The 21,428-nt window shown below is 57.7% G+C and overlaps 6 protein-coding genes across 6 annotated transcripts in view; 3 read left to right on the top strand and 3 right to left on the bottom strand.

Annotated features, from left to right (window-relative positions):
* Nucleotides 1-1,345: 1,345 nt before the first annotated feature.
* On the bottom strand, nucleotides 1,346-6,748 carry BJ171DRAFT_517045 (uncharacterized protein). The gene is made up of 12 exons (XM_053112084.1): nucleotides 6,566-6,748; nucleotides 6,394-6,475; nucleotides 6,062-6,163; nucleotides 5,820-5,927; nucleotides 5,568-5,651; nucleotides 5,348-5,410; nucleotides 4,976-5,149; nucleotides 4,670-4,849; nucleotides 4,327-4,431; nucleotides 2,903-3,967; nucleotides 2,169-2,624; nucleotides 1,346-1,899 (listed from the first exon to the last, which is right to left on the bottom strand). Exons 1-12 carry the CDS (start codon nucleotides 6,602-6,604, stop codon nucleotides 1,628-1,630), a joined length of 2,730 nt encoding a protein of 909 aa, XP_052963765.1. The 5' UTR covers nucleotides 6,605-6,748; the 3' UTR covers nucleotides 1,346-1,627.
* A 638-nt stretch (nucleotides 6,749-7,386) lies between these two features.
* BJ171DRAFT_427163 (kinase-like domain-containing protein) lies at nucleotides 7,387-9,685 on the top strand (the record flags this gene model as incomplete). The annotated part of the gene is made up of 7 exons (XM_053107795.1): nucleotides 7,387-7,725; nucleotides 7,941-8,021; nucleotides 8,222-8,448; nucleotides 8,661-8,794; nucleotides 8,875-8,928; nucleotides 9,119-9,235; nucleotides 9,591-9,685. Coding segments are annotated over 7 exons (1,047 nt in total), but the record flags the coding sequence as incomplete, so codon positions are not given.
* A 1,711-nt stretch (nucleotides 9,686-11,396) lies between these two features.
* BJ171DRAFT_198665 (uncharacterized protein) lies at nucleotides 11,397-14,521 on the bottom strand. The gene is made up of 11 exons (XM_053106243.1): nucleotides 14,364-14,521; nucleotides 13,868-14,221; nucleotides 13,672-13,752; nucleotides 13,474-13,527; nucleotides 13,046-13,285; nucleotides 12,843-12,923; nucleotides 12,694-12,747; nucleotides 12,301-12,498; nucleotides 12,131-12,211; nucleotides 11,941-11,994; nucleotides 11,397-11,827 (listed from the first exon to the last, which is right to left on the bottom strand). Exons 2-11 carry the CDS (start codon nucleotides 14,115-14,117, stop codon nucleotides 11,682-11,684), a joined length of 1,239 nt encoding a protein of 412 aa, XP_052963763.1. The 5' UTR covers nucleotides 14,118-14,221; nucleotides 14,364-14,521; the 3' UTR covers nucleotides 11,397-11,681.
* Nucleotides 14,522-16,529: 2,008 nt separating this feature from the next.
* On the top strand, nucleotides 16,530-18,131 carry BJ171DRAFT_517040 (uncharacterized protein). The gene is made up of 3 exons (XM_053112083.1): nucleotides 16,530-16,693; nucleotides 16,853-17,593; nucleotides 17,676-18,131. The coding sequence occupies exons 1-3, from the start codon at nucleotides 16,589-16,591 to the stop codon at nucleotides 17,994-17,996; spliced, it is 1,167 nt and encodes a 388-aa protein (XP_052963762.1). The 5' UTR covers nucleotides 16,530-16,588; the 3' UTR covers nucleotides 17,997-18,131.
* Nucleotides 18,132-19,265: 1,134 nt separating this feature from the next.
* On the top strand, nucleotides 19,266-20,581 carry BJ171DRAFT_629904 (uncharacterized protein; the record flags this gene model as incomplete). The annotated part of the gene is made up of 2 exons (XM_053115607.1): nucleotides 19,266-19,688; nucleotides 19,769-20,581. The coding sequence occupies 2 exons, from the start codon at nucleotides 19,266-19,268 to the stop codon at nucleotides 20,576-20,578; spliced, it is 1,233 nt and encodes a 410-aa protein (XP_052963761.1).
* Nucleotides 20,582-21,195: 614 nt separating this feature from the next.
* BJ171DRAFT_570155 (kinase-like domain-containing protein) overlaps nucleotides 21,196-21,428 on the bottom strand; it is a gene marked incomplete at both ends in the record, with an annotated part of 1,608 nt that continues 1,375 nt past the window's right edge. The window contains one exon of the mRNA XM_053113615.1: nucleotides 21,196-21,428. This exon is cut by the window's right edge and continues 1,375 nt beyond it. Coding sequence (XP_052963760.1) covers nucleotides 21,196-21,428 — 233 coding nt within the window.

Here is a 21,428-nt window from a genome sequence, read left to right as displayed (position 1 = left end):
GTCGCACTTGGGACATCGCTTGCCGGTACTCGAGGAAGTAGATGGACCAGGCTCGGTGGGATCGACATCCATTGGATCTGCAGAAGCAGTGGTGGTGAGCAACGGAGCAACAGACGAACAAGCATGCGTGGGATCAGAATACGAACCAGAGACAGGCTCCGACTGTGACTTGGCTTTCTTGGGCCTGGGTGGCCGAGGCTGGCCATCACCGGTACCCTTGCGCTTCGGAGGCATGGGGACAGAGGATGCTGGATGCCTGCCAGTGGTACTGGTCAGAGGAGAGACTTTTTTTTATCGTACAATAGCGCGATGATCAGATCAAGGCGAGATGAGGGAAGAAAGCAGCAGGACGAAGGTGTGGCATTTATACCCGAGAGCAGGAACCCGTCTTTGCGGGCTGGTTGGGGAAGTGACCCTGTTCAAAAATCGCCGAGAGGTTCAAGCCAGGGATTTGAGCGTGAAAATGGCGGCGTGATTGGGGGACTAAACCCCAAATTGGAGGAACTCAACCCCAAATCGGTGGGGACTCAACCCCAAAGAAGTTCTCGATGGGATTGAAGTCGGGTGAAGCAGGTGGGGTGAAGATCACTGACCATCCTCGGCGCTCGATGCAGTCCAGGACAGCCCTTGTCTTGTGCATGCTGACATTGTCCATCACAATCACAGAGTCGTCTGGGAAGGCCGCTCGCTCAAAGAACTCGACCATCGAGTGTGTCTTGAATGATGTGGGGATGTACATACGATGCAGCACACCAGAGTGGTTGATGGCAAATGCAGCCGAGACAGACTTGTGTTTCATGTGATTGCGCTGGCGAAGCGGAGCACCCTTCGGTGAGTATCCGTAGAGAGGGAAAATGGATCTCCTGATCCCTGTCTCGTCGACAAAAACGAATCGCCGCGGGTCGATGGAGCGGACCTGGTCCCTGAACTGTGCCACTCGCTCATCCAGTCGCTTGGACTTGTAGAGGTGTGTTGCCCTCTTGTGTGAGAGACCTGCTCGGTGGATGGCAGTGTGGCAGAGTGAGAGTGATACTTTCCTCTGGAGGATGGACTCGAGCTTGCATCGCAACACAGGACCAGTCTGGAACGGGTCCTGTTCAATCAGGGTGCGAATGACTGGACATGCCTGCTCGAAGAAAGTGGATCTGCGAGCTGTGACTCGGGATGGGTCATCCAGCTTGCATCCTCGGTGCCATCGATGGATGGTGCTCTTGGATACACTGAATATGGAGGCGACCTTACGCAGGCTATGGATGAGGGCGTAGCATCGCAATGCGGCGGTGCGAAAGTCGGATGTGTGGCGAATGGTCATGGCCAGCGCGCGATAACATTGGGTAACAAAATATTCGATGAATGGTCAAAAGCCCGGGTGTCCCGTTTTTTATTGGATAGACTGTAAAAAGGAAAACTCGAGGCGACTCACGCGGAGTGATCGACGCCATAGCGAATCAAACAAGCAGCGACAATTCAAACAGACGATAGTGATACAAAATCAAAAGCATTCCAAGGTTGATACCTCCAAATGAAATGGCAATCGCAACAGAAACAGAAACAGCAAGGGCAACGGCAACAACAATGATGATAGCAACAACAGCCCTTCGAGACATACAGCCAAGCAGGGCTCGTCCTACTTCTTTTGCTGCAGAGCATATCGGAACAAGACGGCCAGGATGGCCAGGAAGGCCGCTGTGACGCCGATGCCGACAATCAGGTTTGTGTAGTACGAGTTGATGTCGAAGCCAAACTTGATCAAAACGACAGAGGCGCTGACGTTGATGTTGGCTCCCGAGATGTTGTCCTGGATTTGGAGACCAGCGATTTCGTTCACAGCGAGAGCTTCGTAGGCATACTTGAAGATCGACAGGAAACGGATCCAGCCCAACGAGCCTGGGATTTCCGCTGAGTGGAGCGGAGCCGACATGGCATTAGCAGCCGTTTGCACCATCAAGGCCTTGCCACCTTTGTTCTATCCGCTCACTAGCAGCCAACGACGCCAGTCTTGATCTGCAGCTGATGCTGCGCTGCTGTCGTCGCCAGATTGCGCCGGTGAAGAGCAGACAGCCGTGGTTCCAAGTTCATCAAGACCGCAATGTCGATCACAGTGCGCACACGCCCGGCTCGCCGGCAGCCGAATCTTGCATCGAGAGGCATAGTCCGGCCTGACTTACTTTGGTTGAGCAGCGATCCCGTGAACATCAGCTCAAAGAGCATCAGAATCGCCCCGACCAGATTGGCCATGCCCACGTCGCTCATCAACACCGCAATGATCAGGCAGAAGAGTGCGCATTCTGCCGAGAGCAGCACCATGATCACCGTGTACCGGCCAAAGTGGTCGGCCGTTGTCTGGAAGCCCATCATAAAGTACGCGATCGTGCCCATGATCAGCACCGGGATGATTCGGAGAGGAATCAGATCCATCACCATCTTGGTCAGGAAGAAGGGCAGGGCACCATAGAATCCGTTGGCGCGCTCGCGGATGTAGAGCAGGCGCTCGTCGGCAAAGCTACCGATCGCCGAGAGAGACGAGAATCCCACGAGGGCCATGAGGAAGAAGATGGAGCCGATGCGGTTCTGGATGCCGGCCAAGTCGAATTGGGACTTGTAGTAGAGACCGCCAATAAAGGCTTGAGATTGAGAGAGGGAGGGAATTCAGTGAGTGTGCGATATGGACATGATATAGCCATGTGTGTACACAGATTGCGGGCCGTCGTCTCTCTGAAAGCGGATACCCTCAACGCCACGGCGATCGAGCGAGGATCCATGAACTCCAAACGAGCAAGGGAGTTTGCACGCCAACTTTCATTGCCACAAACAGTCTTCCACCATCGTCATGCGTCGCTCAGGGGGACCGAGAGCGTTGTTGGCGACGAACGCCATGTCACTCGGTAAGTCTCGGACTTACTTCCAAGCACAGCGGCCACGAGGATATGTGCGGCACAAAGCCAAGGACGGCGGATGAGGTTTTTCATCGACCGCTCCAGCAGGACGATCCACTGGGTCAGGAACGACGTCTTGGCCAGGTGTCCCTTGGGTACCGCACCAGCGTTCTTTGGGGCACTGTGCACGATCGGGTTCGACTCGGCTGTTGTCGCGGCTGCGGCTGCTGGTTTGAGCTCGAGCTGGCGCCCATTCGATGTCGTGGGCTTTCGTAGTTTGAGAAACAAAGTGCTAATGGCGCGGGTGCTTCCGTCCTGTTCAGTCGAGATGGTGCTCGGCACCTCACTCGAGGAATGGGCAATGGCAAGGTCGAGCAGGTGGTCGGCGACATTGTACCCCTCAGGACACGGGGTCTCAAAATGCGCCTCGGCTCGGTCCGCTGGTCCGAAATAGACACAGTCGCCGGCCGCCAGGATCAGCACGTCGTGAAAGAGCTTGTAGATGTCGCTGCGAGGCTGGTGGATACTAAAGACAATTGTCTTGCCGTGGTTGACGGCGAGGTTGTGGAGTGTTTGCACCACCAGATGGGCGTTGTACGAGTCCAGGCCGCTCGTGGGCTCGTCCAAGAAGAGAATTCCGGGCGACGTTACGAGCTCGACGCCGATCGAGACCCTGCGCTTCTCGCCGCCAGAGATCGACCGCCCATACGCCCCTCCAATTCGGGAATGGGCCACGGACTCAAGCCCGAGGTCGCGGAGAACGTCGTCAATCATGGATTTCTTCGTGTCCCACGGAATCGACTCGGGGAGCCGCAGATTGGCCGAAAACTCGAGGGTCTCGCGCACAGTCAGCGTTTCCATCAGGGCGTCATCTTGGTCGACAAATCCGATCGTGGCGACCTCGGGGATGTCGGTGTACGCGCCCAAGAGAGCGTTGTCCACGCTTATCGAGGCACTGACCGAGCCGGACTTGCGCTTTCCGCCGAGTATGTCCAACAGCGTCGATTTGCCCGAGCCGCTGGGGCCCATGATGGCGAGCAGGCGGCCAGGAAGCGCTTGTCCGTTGATACCCTTCAGAGGCATTTTGCTGCCTGTTTGGTGTCGATAGGCAAGCGAGAGGTGGTCAGGAGCGTTGGATGGGCAGATGTGAGTCACCTCGAGTTTGTGCTGCACTGCCGCAGTTTCGGCAACATGCCTCGCGAGCACGACCGGGTGCGGGGCTCTCCAAGTATCATCCGAAACAAGGGCCCGCTCCATCGGCTCGGCTCGGCTCGGCTCGGCTCGGCTCGGCTCGGCTCGGCTCGGCTCGGCTCGGCTCGGGGATCGTCGTCATGTCAGCGGAATTCATCGATTGCTGTCGGGGGAATCCATCGGCACCTGTCGAGCGACAACTTTTGCCGAGCAGCAAAGAGACCCGCTTCCATGACGCGCGATGGAATCTGAATCTTACCGACGGTGTAATAAACATTGCTGAAAGTCAGATTGCATCCCTTGGACGGAGGGGCAAGGGGCTCCTTCTTCTTGATCGCCCTGCTGCGGAAGCCGATGAGGAGTCCTGCAGCCGACAAACGGTGTCAGCACAGTGGAATGTGCATGATCAAAGTTTCAGCGCCGATTGATTACAGGCCGCTGGTGCTTGGATTGTCCACCTGGACAGTGTATGCTGGTGGACTCGCACTAGGATACTTTCGCAACGGCAACAGCAACAGCAACAGCAACAGCAACAGCAACAGCAACAGCAACAGCAACAGCAACGGCAAAGGACTGAGCCTGCTCTGCGCGTGTATGCGTACCCGCGATGATGGCTAGAAGCAGGGCTCCACCAACGGCAAAGCCCGCAATCTGGCCAGCAGTGAGTTGATTCACGGTAGCCACATCAACGTCTGGAGGAGCAGTGGACGGATCGCCGCATTCTCCGTGGACACATTGCTTGAGGGTGAATCCGTTGGGAAAGAAGACATCAAAGACGCTGACTGCATCGTCGATCCGAGAGTCAGTGGGAGATCCTTTGGCTGGTCCAGACAGCACCCGTCATCGGCAGAGTCTGTTGGGGCATATGTGTGTGAGCGGGCCAGAATCTGCGCCACACGACAACTTACATCCAACCGAACAGTTTGCGGGACTGCTGAGTGGGCAGGTCATGTAGAACTGTCCATTGGATGCCTGGGCAATCAGCGACGTCAGATCAAACTTGGTACCGGGTCCGCCGCAGAAAGCCGCGCCAGGATAGCATCCGCACTGAACCGATGGGCAGTCGTAGCGGATGAGTGTGCCTGTGAGTGCGCACGGTTGTGGATGTCGGCGATAGAGTTGATGTCAGGGCGGATGCAGATGGAGAGCCATGACTAATCACAATGCCCTTGGCACCCCTCATGGATGAGTCTTCCGCCACTCCCGGCCAAGCGTGCAATCTCGATGCGGTCCTGTGGGTGATGACGATGACGACGCAGTTGGTCACAGCGAGCTCCTACCATTCCGGACTTGATTGCAGTTCCAAACCGAGCAAAAGAACTGCTCTTGGTTTTGGTACCAGACTTTGAGAGGAGGCAGACACAGGTCCACGCAGTCAGTTGTATCAGCGGATCCAGGTTAATTCCGTGGCTGTGAGATCAGACGAAATGCTGGTGTGGTTGCGGGTCACATATCAAGCAATCCCACTTGAACCAAGCAGCACAGGCGACGGGGACTCACGCGAAAGGAACGCCGAGCTGTTGGAGATGTATCGCTCGATCGTTGCCTGGGAGTTTAGCGGATAGAGGTTTTCCAACATGGGCTCTGTCCAGCGGTGACGATGCCGATGAGTGCATGATCGCCAACGGATGCGATCGAGCAGCCAAAGCCATCAAACAAAACCGGGGCAGCGACGGGGCGCTGTGGCCATGAACTCTGTTGCTGCAACAAACTGCATCGTGGTGGTGCTCAGGGGAGCCAGCAGGGTCTCACCGATAACCTGGCAGGACGAATAGATTCGCTGCCAGCCTCTGGGCCCGCTGTTGCAGACGACGTTGCTTCCGAGAGCAGGGGGGACGCATACGTTATCCCGCAGACACACTGGCGCAAGGCGGTCATAGCCACAGGATCGATGATGGGATTGGTGAGCTTTGGGGGTTCCCTACCCCCAGGTTGGGCCAGGGCCCCGACGACTTCCAGCACGACAGACAGGGGCAACGAGCCAGCAGGCTCACCGTTACAGTTCAGGCCCGCAAAGCCATCGTCGCATGCGCACACCGACGATGGCGATGACAAGAGCGGGCGCAGGGCATTCTTGGTATTGGGCGATCCACAGGCTGGAGGGCCGAGGCAGTGCCGTCAGCACATGTATGTACAAACGAAAAGAAGGAAGGAAGGAAGGAAGGAAGCCATGAAAGGAGGAAACGAAGACATGAAAGGGGCGGGGTCGGCTTCGAAGGTCGTGCTGCGGCTGTGGGGTCGAGGCGGCGGCGGAACGGCGCCAGGCCCAAGGGGAGTTTCGAGGGACAACAGAGCGAGGGAAGGAACATGGAGGCTGTTGGTTTACCTGGTGAAGCACAGCTTTGGCCGCCAAAGCCAACAGGACAGGAGCAGAGATTGTTGTCACAGGAGCCAAAGTTGGTGCAAGGCTGTGGAGACAAGAGGGAGGGGGCTCAGCGCCAGGAGCAGAAGGAAGAGGAAAGAGCAGCGGACTGAAGCAGCCTCGAGGACGGACGCACCTGGGTGTTGCAGTTGTAGCAGGCGTTGGACTGGTTCATGACGATGGGGGTCGAGCAGGGCGACGGCCGGCCAGGAAGCAGAAGCGAATGGGTGCAGACAAAGCCAAAGCCCGTGGGAGCAAAACGGCAAACAAGACGGCGACCAAGACGGCGACCAAGATGGCGACCAAGACGGCAACCAAGACGGCAACCGAGACGGCGATAGTGACAGCCCGGGATGGAAGCCAAGAAGGTGGCGGGGCGCTCGGGCGGATTCTCCCGCGCTCGCAGGACACTTCCGCACGGAGTGTGCAGCAATGGCAGGGGTGCTTTGGTAGCATCTGGCAATCGATGGCTTGGTAACATCTGGCAATCGATGCATTGGTAACATCTGGCAATCGATGCATTGGGAATATCTGGCAATCGATGCATTGGTCGTATCGGCATCGTATCAGCATCGAATCAGCGTCGAATCGGCCAGAGAACGGTTCCGGAACATCGTCCTGCTTGCAATCCGCCCTCGGCCATGTTATCTTCTTTATTCTCGCTCGCTGACGCCCAGCCATTCTCGGCCGTGCGATAGACTCTCCGCCATAATATCCACCTTTGGCGATGCAGTCCGCTCTACACCATGCAGCCTTGTCTCTGTTCGTTGCGAGGCCGCTCAGTCTGTTCCGGTCCTCGTCATTGGAACAAACAGCGACAACCAAATGCAGCCGAGAGAGGCCGAGAGCCTCCGAGAAGCGCGCCGAGATGTGTGCCGAGAACCCGCCGGTCCAAAAACCGAGGTCCTGTCCAAGGCCCTGTCTGCCCACACCTTCCCCCGCAACCGCTGCTGCCAAATGGACTTCCCCAGCAACCGATCTCATAAAACAAAAAAGGTGGGTCGGCTCTGCTCACCAAGCATCCGCCTGGACCGTCCTAGGTGTCGGCATCCTTGGGCCTGGTCGCTCGGCACAACATTCTGCACGACGCTGCGTTCTTGCCCCGCCCATCACTCATCCAGCCAATGCTCCATCCTCCTGGCTGGCCGTGCTGCCCCTTATGTTCCTCGGCGCCGTGCTCGCCAGTCAAGGGAGTTCGACTTATCCAAGCGCTGGATCGCTTCGGAGGTGACATGCATTGGCAGCTACACTCTTGGAAAGACCCTCGGCGAAGGCAAGTGGAGCTTGGGGGCTATGGTTCTGGACGGCCGCTGTGAGACTGTCCGTCAGCACCAGCTCTCTGGATGGGTTGCGTTCACTAGGCGATCCACAGTCGCCCCCCCCCAATCGAGCGGCCAGATCGTTCTACTGGTCGGTCTCTTGACGGCGCTTTCTTTCTTTCCTTCCCGACACCATCCCGCTCCTGCTCCTCCACGCCAATCGGTGCTCCAGGAACGTTTGGGAAGGTCAAGGTCGGCACGCACATTCTGACGGGGCAGGAGGTTGCCATCAAGATAGTCGACAAGATCCATGCGCCACTCGTTGCCCGTGAGGTTCGACAGCCCTGCGTGCTAGCTTATTTTTCGCCGATGGCTCTCGCTGTGGCCTCGACCCTGGCAATAGCTGCAATGCCGGGTCCTCAAGCGCAACTCCCGCTCCTGATGACCGTTTTCATTCGATCGAGGCTGACTCACTCGAATCCGCATCGAACGGACTCGCCCTCGGTGCTCTCCGATCTTCATGACGCACACAGATTGAGACATGGCGGCATTTGCATCACCCGAACATTGCCCAGCTCTACGAAGTCATCGTTTCAGACGACAAGATCTACATGGCCACCGAGCTGTGTCGAGGCGGCGAGATCTTTGACTACGTTTGCGAACACGGCCGGCTTCGAGACGACTCGCCCGAAACCAAGCGCATCTTCCGCCAGATCGTCGAGGCGGTGGGATACTGCCACGAGAAAAACTTTGTCCACCGGTGTGTTTGCCAGCCGAGCAGTGCTGGATTGCATCATCCCTTCTGCAAGTCCCCCCCCCATTGGCCTTCTGCTGCCCCCTGTACCAGCGACACTAGGGAGCAGCAGCCAACCCGTCGGTCCGACAAGGTTATGTGCCGGTAGCTGCACCTCAACTGCCACTAACTGTGCATTTGTCTGCCAATCTTGCTCGGCATGGCATTGAACCTCATAGGGATTTAAAATTAGAAAACATCCTCTTGACCTCGGACTTGCAGGTCAAGGTCATTGACTTTGGCTTCACAAAGCAATATAGCGACCGCAAACTTCTGGACACATACTGCGGCTCAGTTGCCTACGCTGCACCTGGTATGTCTGCTGCCGATGGGGTTTTGCGTTGGACCGGTCGACGAGGGTACTGATTGAAGCGCTGCTGTCACCCACTCCAGAGATGATATCCGGCAAGAAATACTCTGGCCCACAAGCAGATGTATGGTCTCTCGGTAAGACAGACGGAGACAGATGCCAATATGGACTTGGTGTCGAGTCGAGTCCCAGTTGGGTGCTCCCGTTTGTGAACACTTTGCCCTTACGATCCCAAATGCGGGCTCAACTCTGGTGTCCATGGAGCACCCGCCAGGCTGTGAGAGCTGACATTGCTCTGCCGCTCTATCCGACCCAACCCCTTTCCAGGTGTGATTCTCTACACCCTTGTATGCGGCTATCTGCCCTTTGATGATAACAACGACTTGATGGTCCACAAGAAAATTGTAGAACTCGACTACGAGCTCCCTGAATGGCTGAGCGAAGGTAGGGCCCGGGAAACATGGTTGATTTACCGACTTGGCACGGATCCTTCTGTGGTGTGGATCCTTCTGTGGCATGGATCCTTCTGTAGTCTGGATCCTTCTCGTCAGGATGCGCCCCTTGTCGCTGGTCTGACTCGCCGCGGCATCTTGAGCGCTGTACTTTCCAGCACAACACAAGTAGCTGGACAGATACAGAGTGTATGACCCGGCCGTATTGACATCGGGGCGCCAGTCCGCATTGTCAACTGATACCAACGATGGAGTCTCTCTCATGGACATTGCCATTGTTTTGGCCTTACCGCCCTTGGCACCTTGCGCCGAACCTGTGCGCTAACTCCTTGTTGGTTCTGCTGCAGAGAGCACGGATCTCATCAAGAAGATTCTGCAGCTTGACGGCCTCTCACGCCTGAGCATCATCGATATCTTGAAGCACCCTTGGCTTTCATCCGAGGCGCCGGGTGCTGGCACCGATGTCGCTCCGATCGCCGCCATGGACGCGCTGGCTCTCGCCGCGACTCCGATCTCAGCGTCCTTGGCGACGTCTCCACCAGAATCCTCGTCGTTCTTTGCTTCATCGACTCGGAACATGGCCGACGAGGAGCATGTCCTGAGTTTGATGAACGAGCTTGGTCTGGATACGGCCCATATCCGCTCCTCGGTTGAGTCAAATCTATGCGACCCTGCCTCGGCCCTGTGGTATCTTCTCCTCGAGAAACGCAAGGCAACTGCCCTTTCGTCTGTCAATCCAACCGACACGGTCGCGGGCACCATCGACGCCAAGCCTCATCCAGCATCCGCTGGGATTCATAGAGAGTCCCCAGCAAACGCCGCGGCTCCCCAGTCGCCCTTAACGCCCTCGAATGGCATCGTGCAGCCGACGTCTGGAAGCAATCGGCCTCTCAGCGCGGGCTCGATTCGCAGCGCCGGACTTTCTCGGGGAGCGGCTGCTGCCCTCGGTACCAGCCCTCCTTCCGGGTCTTCACACATGAGCAACGGCGGCCGTCGAAAGACCATGATTGAGGCCATGCAGAGCGCCAGCCCTGCCCCCGACAAGAGCCGCAAGACCGGTCGCCGTGCTCCGACCTATGGAGAGCTCGCGCAGCGCAAAATTGCACCCTCCAGCCTTCCTAACGGAACAGAGTTCGACATGGGTCCTCCAAGCCACCCACCCACCCCGACCTATCGTCTCGGTACCGGCATCGTTGAGGAGTCTGAGCCCGAAGAGGATCCCAACTCCAAATACACTCCGCGAAAGACGCCTCAGGGCTCCCCTCCAACGTCGGTCAGCGGCTCGCCTCCCCTCGAGGCCAGCACTCGCCGACTTCAGAGCCGCGTGAGTCGTGCAAGCTTTATCTCGGACAAGAGCACCCAGGGCTCCAACTCTGCGCCGAGCAGTCCCGCGCCACTTGCGGGCACTCGGATAGCGGCGCTCACTCCCACGATTGACGTCAAGTTTGGGGTCTCCACGCCTATGCTCTCGGCCGCCGCCTCCTCGTCCGAAGTCGATGCAACATAGCTGTCCCGTTGACTATCCGGGGTCGCTGGCTGGTTGTTTCTGGTCCCGTCTTTTACGATGATCGTCCGATCTCCGATGCTCAATCGCCTCATTCGTCGATAACGGCTGTGTCACATGCAACGCAAGCCCGCCATTCGGGTTTATCGATGCCATCTGCCGCCTGCGGATGGTCAGGCGTTATCGCCGCTGAACAGCGGCCGACCGAAGGGCCGCCAGTATTCGGCCAAGACGATCCCGCCGTTGGTTCGCTGTGGCCACGCCGACTGAGTCAATTGTTTCGATCGGTTGTACGTCCTCCCGCTTCCCTTTCCCAAGTTCACCTGCCTCATGCCTCCCTTTCCCTTTACAACAAAAGATTGCATCTCATGCCACACGCGCTGCGCCGGTCATGCCCCCACCCTCTCGCACCACCAATCCTGCATTTTGTCTCACACTCTGATGTTTGTGTCGCGACTGTGTGTCGGCCTCCTTTCGATCTGATAGCTTTATTGTATTTCTTCAGCTTTGTCTCGGAGACTCTGTGTGCTCTGGGTATGGGATCTTGCTTGACGCGCACTTTGCCTCTCACCTCCTACATCTCACGAACCATTTAGAGCGTGTTTTATGTCATAAAATGAAACGGTCCGCTCGTTGGCTTCAGTATCTGCTGCGTGTATTCGGGTGGCTCGTCCATGAGAGCGCACCACTTCATCGCCGCAATCAAGGTGCGACATGATTGTGCACCGACCCGATCAGCGACAGGGAATGTGCCTTTGTGATTCAGAAACCTGTGGCTGCTCGCCTCTGGCTCAATCTCCTGTTTCGGTTGATGAGCCCTGTCGCAGCGTCGCTGTCGCTTGCTAGCACTTGCTAGCACTTGCGCCAGTCGGATTGCTCTTTGATATTGCTGGTGCTTGATTTGGCATATCCTCCTGTCTTGTGTCGATGCCATTCATATTGTTCGAGCGGAGGCCACAGTGCTTGTCGAGGTGGCACCCACACCGTTGCAGGCGACGCAATCCACGCATCCCGAACATCTGGCTTTCGAATCGGCTGGATGCGACACTTGCGCCTGGCTTGGGTGGAGGAAGCCGAGACCTGTGGGTGTCCGCAGAGTGGGGTCAATGTACATCCATATAGTGATGTTCGCCCGCGAACCTTCCTCGGTGTGTGGGCAACGGAAACGGGGCTGGAGAGGAGGCTGTGCTGACCTTGGCACTCGCGGCAGTTTTTCTTTGCTGTAACGACGCCGGTGCCGTTGCAAACTTGCAAAGGCGTGATGTGTATGGGGTCGATGTTGGGCCAGCAGGTCAGTCCCAGATATCGAGTCACCGTTCACTCGCCCCCGCCAGGTGCGTGATGGGGCTGCTCGAATTGTGGTGTTTGCCAATCCTGGCTTACCGCTGCATTCGGAACAGAGCTTGCATCGTATGCTCGGCGTTTTGCTGTGTGCTGCTTTGTTTTCATGCTTCCATCCGCGACCTGGGACGCGATCATGTCCAGTTAAAGAGACAGGCGGTCAGGACGAGTAACCTTGGCTGACTTGATCGGCGGATAGTGCCACGGCATACCTTGACAGTTCAGGCACATTGCGCGCTGTGAATGCAGCGGGTCGCTCGTCTGGCTGGTTCGGATGCACTTGATCAGGGTCGTATCGACATCGACGACTCCTAGACTCGAGCAGTGACCACATGGAATGCAATGCGGGCACTGTAGGGACTCGACCGTGGTGTGTGCGTCTCGGGTTGATTCGTGAACGAATCCTCGTGCTGCAGGGAAGATCGATTGATGGAGCACGCTTCAGATAGAGGATAGTCTCGACACGCCAGAGACTTTGACCCGGTTAAGGGCTTCGGTGATCAGACAATAGTCGGTGCGATGAGGAATCATCCCATCACCGACTGGCCATTCACCCATCCGGGATCCACTTGACCCTCTTGCTGTCCTTCACTACCATCGCATACCATGGCACACAGGACATGCCCGCTTGTTGGATACGATGCCACTCCCGGCACAAGCTGGAGCGGACAGACCGGGGTCAGAACTGTCACTTGTCGCGCTGTGGTCATAGACACATGCTGCTCTCGGCGCTGCTCACATCAGCCACGCTTACCGATGCAATCTCGACAGAGACTACACTTTGTGTTGCTTTGAGTATCGTGCTTCCCTCCGGACTCATGACTCCAGCCCTTGCCTTTCGAACAAGAACCACGAGTGAGTTTCGCTGTCCTGTATGGCGACTGGGCATGGAATCTCTGCTCTCCAGCAACCATTTGGCGCGATGGGATTTCGTTCAAGAACAGTCAAAGGTCCCACCTGCGCATCGAGGGCACAACAGTGCCCCGACAAAATCCATACTTCCTCCCATCTCGGATATCGATCCCGCCTTGCCAGTAGATCGCTGTTGGCCGGCCTTTACCCGGAGTGACACCAGCGGACAATCTTGGTCAACTACTCCAACCGAGTCGCAGTCGGGGCAGTCGACGCAAAAACCGCAGCGGAGACTGGGCGAAGCGTCGTGACTCCTTTCGATGTTCAAATGGACGAATCCGCGAGCTGTTGAATGTAACGAGCGCAAGCAGCTAAGTCCACTCTGTTCGTCAACACAGGACACGATGGACGTGGCCTGCTGTATTGCACTTCAAGAGGGTTGAGTGCTGCGGATTGATCCAAGCAGTCTCGTTTGTCGCTGCCAGTGTGCTATATAGTTGGATATCAAGTCCAGCGACAACTTATGAACTCACCGCGACAAGTCTGGCAAAGCTTCTTGTTGGTGACCACGCCGACTCCATAGCAGGCTGAGATTGGACAGGAGCATGCCAAGATCAGATTCATGCCCGGACATTTACCTGGGTCCCGTCAGGGTCCGCTCAGCGGTCAACAGGAATGCACTCGAGGATATCAGCAATCATCCGCTCCAAACGAGCGGCGCTGGACTTTACCCCTGCACGACGAGCAGCCAGGACACCTCTGGTCATGTTTTTGGCTGTGTTTGACGCCGGAATCGTGTCTCCATCCCCGGCCTGCTTGGTTTCAGGTTGAAGCAGCAATGCTTTAGTGCCAGCGTTGTTGTGATGCGCATCTAGTAAGATGTGGCGACGGCTGCGATGCAGGTACATAGGACATCAAGCACTCGACCTTCGCACCGCGGGCAGAGTGCCCTGCCTTTGGTAATGTCGGATTCGTCCAGGATTGGGATGGTTGTCTTGGTGTTGGCGATTCCACCAGATTCCAGGAGGCTGTCGATCTTTTTCTGCATCAGCTTGACGGTGAACTCTAGCTTTTGAACCGAGGCCATTGTTTCGAGGACCATGGGCTCCAAGCGACTGAGCACGAGATTGGCCACATTCATAGCGAGCTCGGAGATGGCTTGTGGATTCGACCCCATCGTGGACCGAGACACAACCGAGGGTGCATATGCCGATCTTGAGGCCACTGGGCTGGCTAGATGCTGCGAGGGTGTCGACGACCCATGTCGTGTGCTGGCTGCGACTGGATGGGGACAACAGAGGCTCGTTGTCAGTCAATAGGCAGTCTTGTGGCTCGACTGCATCGCCGTTGGGCACTCTTTGACGGTCAAACAGAGAAAGCAATGAGCCGCACAGCGGTATTGTCATTGCTCGACCGGCCCTACCGATCCGTCCAAACTTCTCGCTCAAGGGTGTGTCGTCTCCCAAAGGGCTTGTTGGCCCGGTCCCCGCGGCGTATTGTTGGGGCGACCCGCCCGGTCGAGATGGCGCAACGATTGCCGCCGAGTGGGTGGTCGCCAGCAACGGGTGGTCTGTCAACGGCACGTCATCGTCGTCAGCATCCTCGCGGTTGGTTTGGATGCGTGGTGGGCCTGGGATGTCGACGTCGCGCAACTCCTTGAGCGAGGCCGGGGTGTGATGTGCCTGTACAGCGTCCGCTTCCAGGACGCTGAGAGGGACGTCATCGTCTGCGACTGCTGGATGGCCTGCTTCGGCGGACATGATCGTTTTGCGCTGCGGTAATGTGACCAAGTCGACGGCCGGTTAGAACACAGGTGATTCTGTCGGAGTCCCCGCCTTGCCCTCACTTCCACCGTTCTCTGCAGGCTGACCTCTGAACCAAGATCAAGCGAGAAGCAGTGGCGAATTCATCTCCCGGAGGATCTCAAGGCGGTGGTTGCAGACAGAGGCCGCAGCGCCCAAAGTCGCAAGACCGATGCGCAAGGTTTTTGATTGACTGTCTCGCCGCCTCCGAAAGCATCCAAGCGGACCTTCCAGTCTCCCTCGTGGTTGCTGATAGGAGTCAGCATTTCGCAAGTGCCAGGACCACTGCCGAGTCGAAATGGATTCGGGTCATCTCTCGCCAGCAGGAAATTCTTTGTAGGCCGGCTGCCAACAACAAACCAATCTTCCAACCGCCGCGGCTTTCGCAACGCACTACTGCAGTGGCTGGCTGCCGTGGGAGTGGAGTGCAACAGCCAATCACTGCCGCTGCGATTTCCATTCTTCCAGCCGGATTGTTTCCAAACAGTGGCGGCCACGGGCGGGACGAGACCTGCGCGGGTATAAATGGACTTTCGAACTCGCTCGACTGGTCAAATCGCCATTCGACTCTCTCACTCGCCAAGCGCACGATACCTCTGTTTTCTCCATCCCAGCCCAGTCTCTTTGCCAACAATGGTTCGCGGTCCTTCCAAAGCTGCTGCTGCCGTCGTCAGCCCTGCCAACGCTGCCCAGGCCCAGGCCGGCGCCAACAAGGCGCCCCTGAACAACAAGAAGGCCCAGGTAAGACAGGCCGCCATCAATGTAGATGAAAGGTAGATGTGCTCAGGGACACGCCATTGTACAACATGGCACAGTTGCCGCACCGATAAGATCCCTCATGACACTGCTGTATTGTCTTTGTGACCGCGGCGGAACGAATGCACAGGCTGCCCCTGCCAAGACAGCCCAAAATCAAAACGTAAGAGTGTCTGCGATGACCTGATAAATTTCCTCTCCGCATGCTGATTCCATCCGAGGTACTGATTCCATCCGTGGTACTGATCCATCCGTGTTGCTGATCCGCCTTTCCTGGTCGTCTTAGCAGAAGCAGCTGAGTGCCCCGTCCCAGGCTTCGAAGGCCTCGTCTCCCGGGAGCTCGGCTCCCCACTCTCGCTCGCAGACGCCGTCGTCCCCGTCGAAGGCGACTCCCGCCCAGCGTCCTGTTTCGCCCACTAACAAGGCTGCCCAGGCCCCTGCGAAGGCTGCTGCTCCGGTGAAGGCTGCTGCTCCAGTGAAGGCAACCACCCCTGCCAAGGCTGCTTCTCCCGCCAAGGCTGCCCCCGTCCAGCGTCCGGCTTCTCCCACCAACAAGGCTGCTACTCCTACCAACAAGGCTGCCGCTCCCGCCAAGGCTGCTTCCCCGGCCCCCAGGGCTGCGGCTCCTGCTCAAAAGAGTGCCAGTCCGGCACAGAGGGCTTCTTCCCCTTCGGCAAAGTCCCCTACTCTCCGAGCCACTGCTCCGGAATTCAAGTCATCGGCACAGGGCACCTCTCTGCTGACTTCGCTGGTAAATCACAGCCAGGCTCAAAATGCCGCTACCAAGCTTACCGCTCCCAAGCAGGCTTCGAAGGCCTCGTCCCCTTCGAGCTCGGCTCCCCACTCTCGCTCGCAGACGCCGTCGTCCCCGTCGAAGGCGACTCCCGCCCAGCGTCCTGCTTCGCCCACTAACAAGGCTGCCCAGACCCCTGCGAAGGCTGCTGCTCCGGTGAAGGCTGCTGCTCCAGTGAAGGCAACCACCCCTGCCAAGGCTGCTTCTCCCGCCAAGGCTGCCCCCGTCCAGCGTCCGGCTTCTCCCACCAACAAGGCTGCTCCTTCGACCACCTCGCCCAAAGCGGCTACCCCGATCATGATCGCAGCTGCTAAGGCTCAACAAGCTGCTGCTCAAAAGGCCTCTGTGACTCCAAAGCCGGCTGTTGCCAAGACTGATGTCAAGCCGGCTGCTCAGAAAGCGGTAGGCTCCTCTTCCCGTGGCGGCTTGATCAAGTCTGCCAAGACCGGGGCAACGCCAGCTGGATCCACTCACACCTGGCCTGCTGTGAACGAGACCTACTTTGTTGCCGAGCTGTTTAATGAACCCGCTTCCTTCCTTGCTGCCTGTCGCCCGTCCAAGGTCCACTCTGCACGCCCGTCGTCTGCTTCAGCAAAGCCTCAGCAGCAACTCGCCGTCAAGCCCGCCTCAAATGCCTCTTCCGCCAGAGCATCTGCCTCGTCGTCGGCCAACCACTCGCGTTCCCAGACTCCTTCCTCTCCCACCAAGTCTGTGACCAAGGCGCCTGCTCCGGCCACTTCCTTGAATGTTCCGAAGGCTGCCACGCCTGCGATGATTGCCGCCGCCAAGGTCCAACAGGCTTCCAAGACCCAACAAGCTTCTCCTTCCCAGGCATCCAACAAGCTTGCTGCTCCCAAGCAGGCTTCGAAGGCCTCGTCCCCTTCGAGCTCGGCTCCCCACTCTCGCTCGCAGACGCCGTCGTCCCCGTCGAAGGCGACTCCCGCCCAGCGTCCTGTTTCGCCCACTAACAAGGCTGCCCAGGCCCCTGCGAAGGCTGCTGCTCCGGTGAAGGCTGCTGCTCCAGTGAAGGCAACCACCCCTGCCAAGGCTGCTTCTCCCGCCAAGGCTGCCCCCGTCCAGCGTCCGGCTTCTCCCACCAACAAGGCTGCTGCTCCCACCAGCAAGGCTGCACCTTCAGCACAATCCTTGGCCCCCAAGCAGCAGACCAGCAAGCCTGCCTCGGCTAGTTCTTCCGCCACCCATTCTCGGGCGCAAACTCCCCAGCCCAAGGCTAGCAAGGCCACTTCCAATGCATCCTCGGCTACCCATTCGCGAGCTCAAACCCCAAGCCTTCCCGCCAAGGTAGGTGCCCTTGTAATCCCTCGTGGGGACTAGACTTGATGCTTTGTACAATGCCGATCACTTATGCTCCCGCCCCTCACAGGCCAACGACAGCGCTGCCAAGTCGCCCAAGCCCAGCACCAAGCCCAGTGGCCTGGTTGAGCGCATCGACCCCAAGCAAATGGCTGCCGTTGCGGCCAAGATGGAGGCAGAGAAGCAGCTGGCTCGCGCCCAGAGACGAGCCGAGAAGGAGCTGGCTGCGGAGAATACTCGCCATATGCTGCAAGAGGCTCATTTGCTTGAGGAAAACGATGGCTCCAAGTTCGGCGACCGCTCTGGTCGTGCCAGGGACGATCGTCTGGCTCAAAAGTCTCAAAACGAGCGCAAGGCGGCGCAGAAACGAGCCATCTCCGGAAGCAAGTAGGCCCTGCCAACACGGTTACGCTTCTATCATATATAACGATTGCGTTCTTGAACCGAATACGATGAAGGGCTGGAAGATGATTGACATGGGTGTATTGAATGAACGCTTGCCACAGTATTTTCCGATGGAATGAAGCACGTTTTGGAATAAATTGCCTCTTCCGACAATGCCACTCCGGTCAAGACTCTGGCAGGTTGATTGCGCAAACGAGTGTCGTGGGGCCTCTCTGATGCCATCGTAGCGCCAGCTACCGTGGAACATCATCGGTATATGCTGCAAGTCAAGTTTGTGTGTCAAGCGGCGATGACGATCGAGGCTCTCGGCCAGTCGCACTCCGACATGGGGCCTGCAACTCTATTCAACTTGGATTCGGAGCGCTGGGCATGGGCGCATGGAGGGTGCCCCACTGCCTGTCAGGTGCACCGAGAGCAGCGGAGTGGTGCCTCACGCAATAAATCAATGCGACGCGGGCCTCGCTCAGCAACGACGCTCTGTCTCCTCAACAGTGGGTTGAGCCATGGCCGCAATGCTGAGTGCAGCACGGCCAGAGCCGCTTCAAGTGGCACCGTCCTTCCGGTGACGCTTCCGAGGGAGCACTTGCACTAACAACTCGGAGACAATCGGCAAAGCGCCGTGTCACGAGCCGAGGTATCGGCGGCACCGAACCATGGGCGAGGTATCGGGGGCACCGAACCATGGACCAAGCGCAGGCCTCCCTCGTCACATGTCTGCTTCGGGAGGCACCATGTTCTTCTGAGGGGTCCTCAGCGCCGCATGCCTTTCCCGTTTGTAAGGGCGGTGCCTTCTCGTGATCCGCCAGACCCGTCCTTCTCACCAGCCCAGTCATGCGCTGCGCTCCGGCTCGGATCCCTGCATGCTCTCTGTCTGTCGTTTGTCATTCGAGGTTACCCGCTGTCGATGCGGTCCATTCTGTCCGAGTTGAGCCGCGACCCGATGTATGACTTCCTCCAGTCGCCTCCACATTCGTCCCATTCCAGAATCGACATTGTGTAAATTGACGGCCCAGAAACAAACAACTCCCGAAGCGGCACCATCTCCACTTGGGGCGTGATCCCTCCACTCCGTTGCACTCCCGCATGACCAACTGGATCCATCTCGCATTCTGCGTGCCGCATGGGGTTCCGAGGGTCATAAATACAGATGCAGTTCCCAGCCTCCTTCGACCAGCACCACATTCGCCGAGCTCGACCAGCCGCCTCTTGGAGCAACACCCGCCTCTCCACTACTCTCACCAACCCTTCTCCAGCCATGCTCTCACTCAAGTCCTCTGTTGTCCTGCTCCTTGCCCTCGCCGGAGCTGCTTCGGCTGCTCCCAAGCGCAAGAACACCGTCCCCACCAAGCCTGCCATTCGCCAGAAGGGTGTCCACTACAAGGACGGCATCTTCCCTGCCCCCAAGGTCGAGGAGCTCGCTGCTGCCTCCTCCAACGGCCTGACCTACTACGGCGGCCCGGTCATCGCCAACATCGACGTCCACCCCATCTACTACGGCGGCAACGTCAACTACCAGAGCCAGATGGATACCTTCTATGGTGCCATCGTTGGCTCTCCCTACATCAGCTGGCTCTCCGAGTACAACACCCCCACCCAGAACATCGGCACCGGTACCTTCTCGGGCTCGATCACCCAGAACTCTGGCCTCAGCACCTCCACCAGCGATGCTTCCATCCAGGTATGCTCTGCCTGTGACAGTTCCAGCGACATCTCACACGCTGTTACTAACTGGCTTGCATATACCCCTGTTCATTGCAGACCTGGCTCCGCGGCCTTGTCCAGAGCGGCACCCTCAAGCCCACCACCAACACCTACTACCCCATCCACTTTGCCCCTGGATATTCCATCACCATGGGCGGCGACTCGTCCTGTGTCCAGTTCTGCGCCTACCACGGCACCATCGATGTCTCCGACATCAGCTCGACCAAGTACCTCTACTACGGCATCATGCCCGACCAGGGTGGTTCCTGCGCTGGCGGCTGTGGCAGCGATCCCTCGACCCTCAACAACCTCCAGTCCGTCTCGTCCCACGAACTCGTCGAGGCTCTGACTGATGCTGCTGTCGGTGTCGCCACCGGCAGCACCATTGCTGCACCCATCGCCTGGTACAACTCGGCCAACGGCGAGATCGGTGATCTCTGCAATGCCCAGCAGGCCACCGTCTACGGCACCGACGGCAAGACCTATGTCGTCCAGAAGCAATGGTCCAACTCCCACAACGGCTGCTATGCACCCACCGGTGTCCAGCCCTCCAAGACTACCGGCGGTCCCTCCAAGACCACAACGACCACGACGACTACACCTGCCAAAACTACCACGACCACCACCACGGCCAAAACTACCACCAAGTCCACCAAGTCCACCAAGACCAAGACCACAACGACTACCACGACCACCGTTGCTCCCACCCCCACTGGCCTGCCCCACGAAGGTGATGCTTGCGATTACGAAGGTGAATACGCCTGTGGAGACGAGAACGACATTCTCTACTGTCTGGGAACTTGGTTCCAGCTCGAGGTTTGCTCCAGCGGCACCAGCTGCATTGAGGGCTACTATTACTGTGGCTGAGGGAATCGCTTCCCTTTCATCCGACATGACTGAGCTTCCTCGGATGTGGGTCTCATATGGTGCGTTTCAGGTCAAATTCTATGAGTGATCGGTGCGAGGGGAATATAGTATCACGATTCAGTCTGTCGCTGCTAGCAGCATTGCCGAAATATAGGAAAGGGGAAAGCCTTTATTTGAAATTCGTCGAGTTCATGGGCACGTTGACTCTTCGGTGAGAAATCCAAGAGATTGTTGCAGGCACATTGCGATTGAAAACAGAGCCACACGGCTGTCGGGAACATACTCGCTCGATGCAGGCCGAGTATCTCGGCGATGGCCTTCATGGAGCATCCGCAGCTGTGTTGACGAAGGAGAGCCGGGGTCTGCGACAGATGTTCGCAGTGGCAAATGTAATGCCGATGCTGATCTGGACAATTGGTATCCATGAATGAGGAAAGTGCGGTGCTTTTTGGTGTATTGGAATACACGGAATGGCACATACGACACAGCCAGCAACTGTCGCTTCATCGGGATCGTGTTTTTGGTGGTGTTAGCGGCGCGATCGCTCAGCTGGGTCGTTGCATGTTCGGTGCTGCAACTGGATAGTTCGTGAGTGAAACGCGAGTGTATCTCGGGAATCAGGGCCAAGAACCAAGAGCCAAGAGACTGTTGATGGCACCTCCGTGACCATGGCCGGCGGACTGGCGATACCAAAAAAGAGCTGTGTCGATGTTCTTGGCGACACCCCAGCCATTGTGGTAGCAGTTGCCGATTGAGTACTCGCCGTATCGGTTACCCTGCTCGCCCGACTTGCGGAACCACTCGGCTGCCTTGGTGTCGTTCTTGGCGACTCCAAATCCAAAGTGGTAGC

This window comes from Polychytrium aggregatum, assembly GCF_025602895.1.
Source record: "Polychytrium aggregatum strain JEL109 chromosome Unknown BJ171scaffold_37, whole genome shotgun sequence".
Classification (NCBI taxonomy): Eukaryota; Fungi; Chytridiomycota; class Chytridiomycetes; order Polychytriales; genus Polychytrium; species Polychytrium aggregatum.
The sequence above is the reverse complement of the archived record's forward strand: the minus strand, read 5'-3'. Positions and strand labels throughout refer to the sequence as shown.

Coding starts and splice junctions, on each gene's coding strand:
- BJ171DRAFT_517045 (XM_053112084.1), bottom strand. CDS start 6,604: ATGAACCAGTCCAACGCCTGCTACAACTGCAACACCCAG. Junction 5,652..5,819: donor TTCGTCCTGCCAGGTTATCG/GTGAGACCCTGC, acceptor ACCGCTGGACAG/AGCCCATGTTGGAAAACCTC. Junction 1,900..2,168: donor GGGATCGCTGCTCAACCAAA/GTAAGTCAGGCC, acceptor CGCTCCACTCAG/CGGAAATCCCAGGCTCGTTG.
- BJ171DRAFT_198665 (XM_053106243.1), bottom strand. CDS start 14,117: ATGGGGTCGAATCCACAAGCCATCTCCGAGCTCGCTATGAATGTGGCC. Junction 12,212..12,300: donor AATGTGCCTGAACTGTCAAG/GTATGCCGTGGC, acceptor ATCGCGTCCCAG/GTCGCGGATGGAAGCATGAA. Junction 11,995..12,130: donor GCTCTGTTCCGAATGCAGCG/GTAAGCCAGGAT, acceptor CGCCTTTGCAAG/TTTGCAACGGCACCGGCGTC.
- BJ171DRAFT_517040 (XM_053112083.1), top strand. CDS start 16,589: ATGATCGCAGCTGCTAAGGCTCAACAAGCTGCTGCTCAAAAGGCCTCT. Junction 16,694..16,852: donor AGCCGGCTGCTCAGAAAGCG/GTAGGCTCCTCT, acceptor CGCCCGTCCAAG/GTCCACTCTGCACGCCCGTC. Junction 17,594..17,675: donor CCCCAAGCCTTCCCGCCAAG/GTAGGTGCCCTT, acceptor CGCCCCTCACAG/GCCAACGACAGCGCTGCCAA.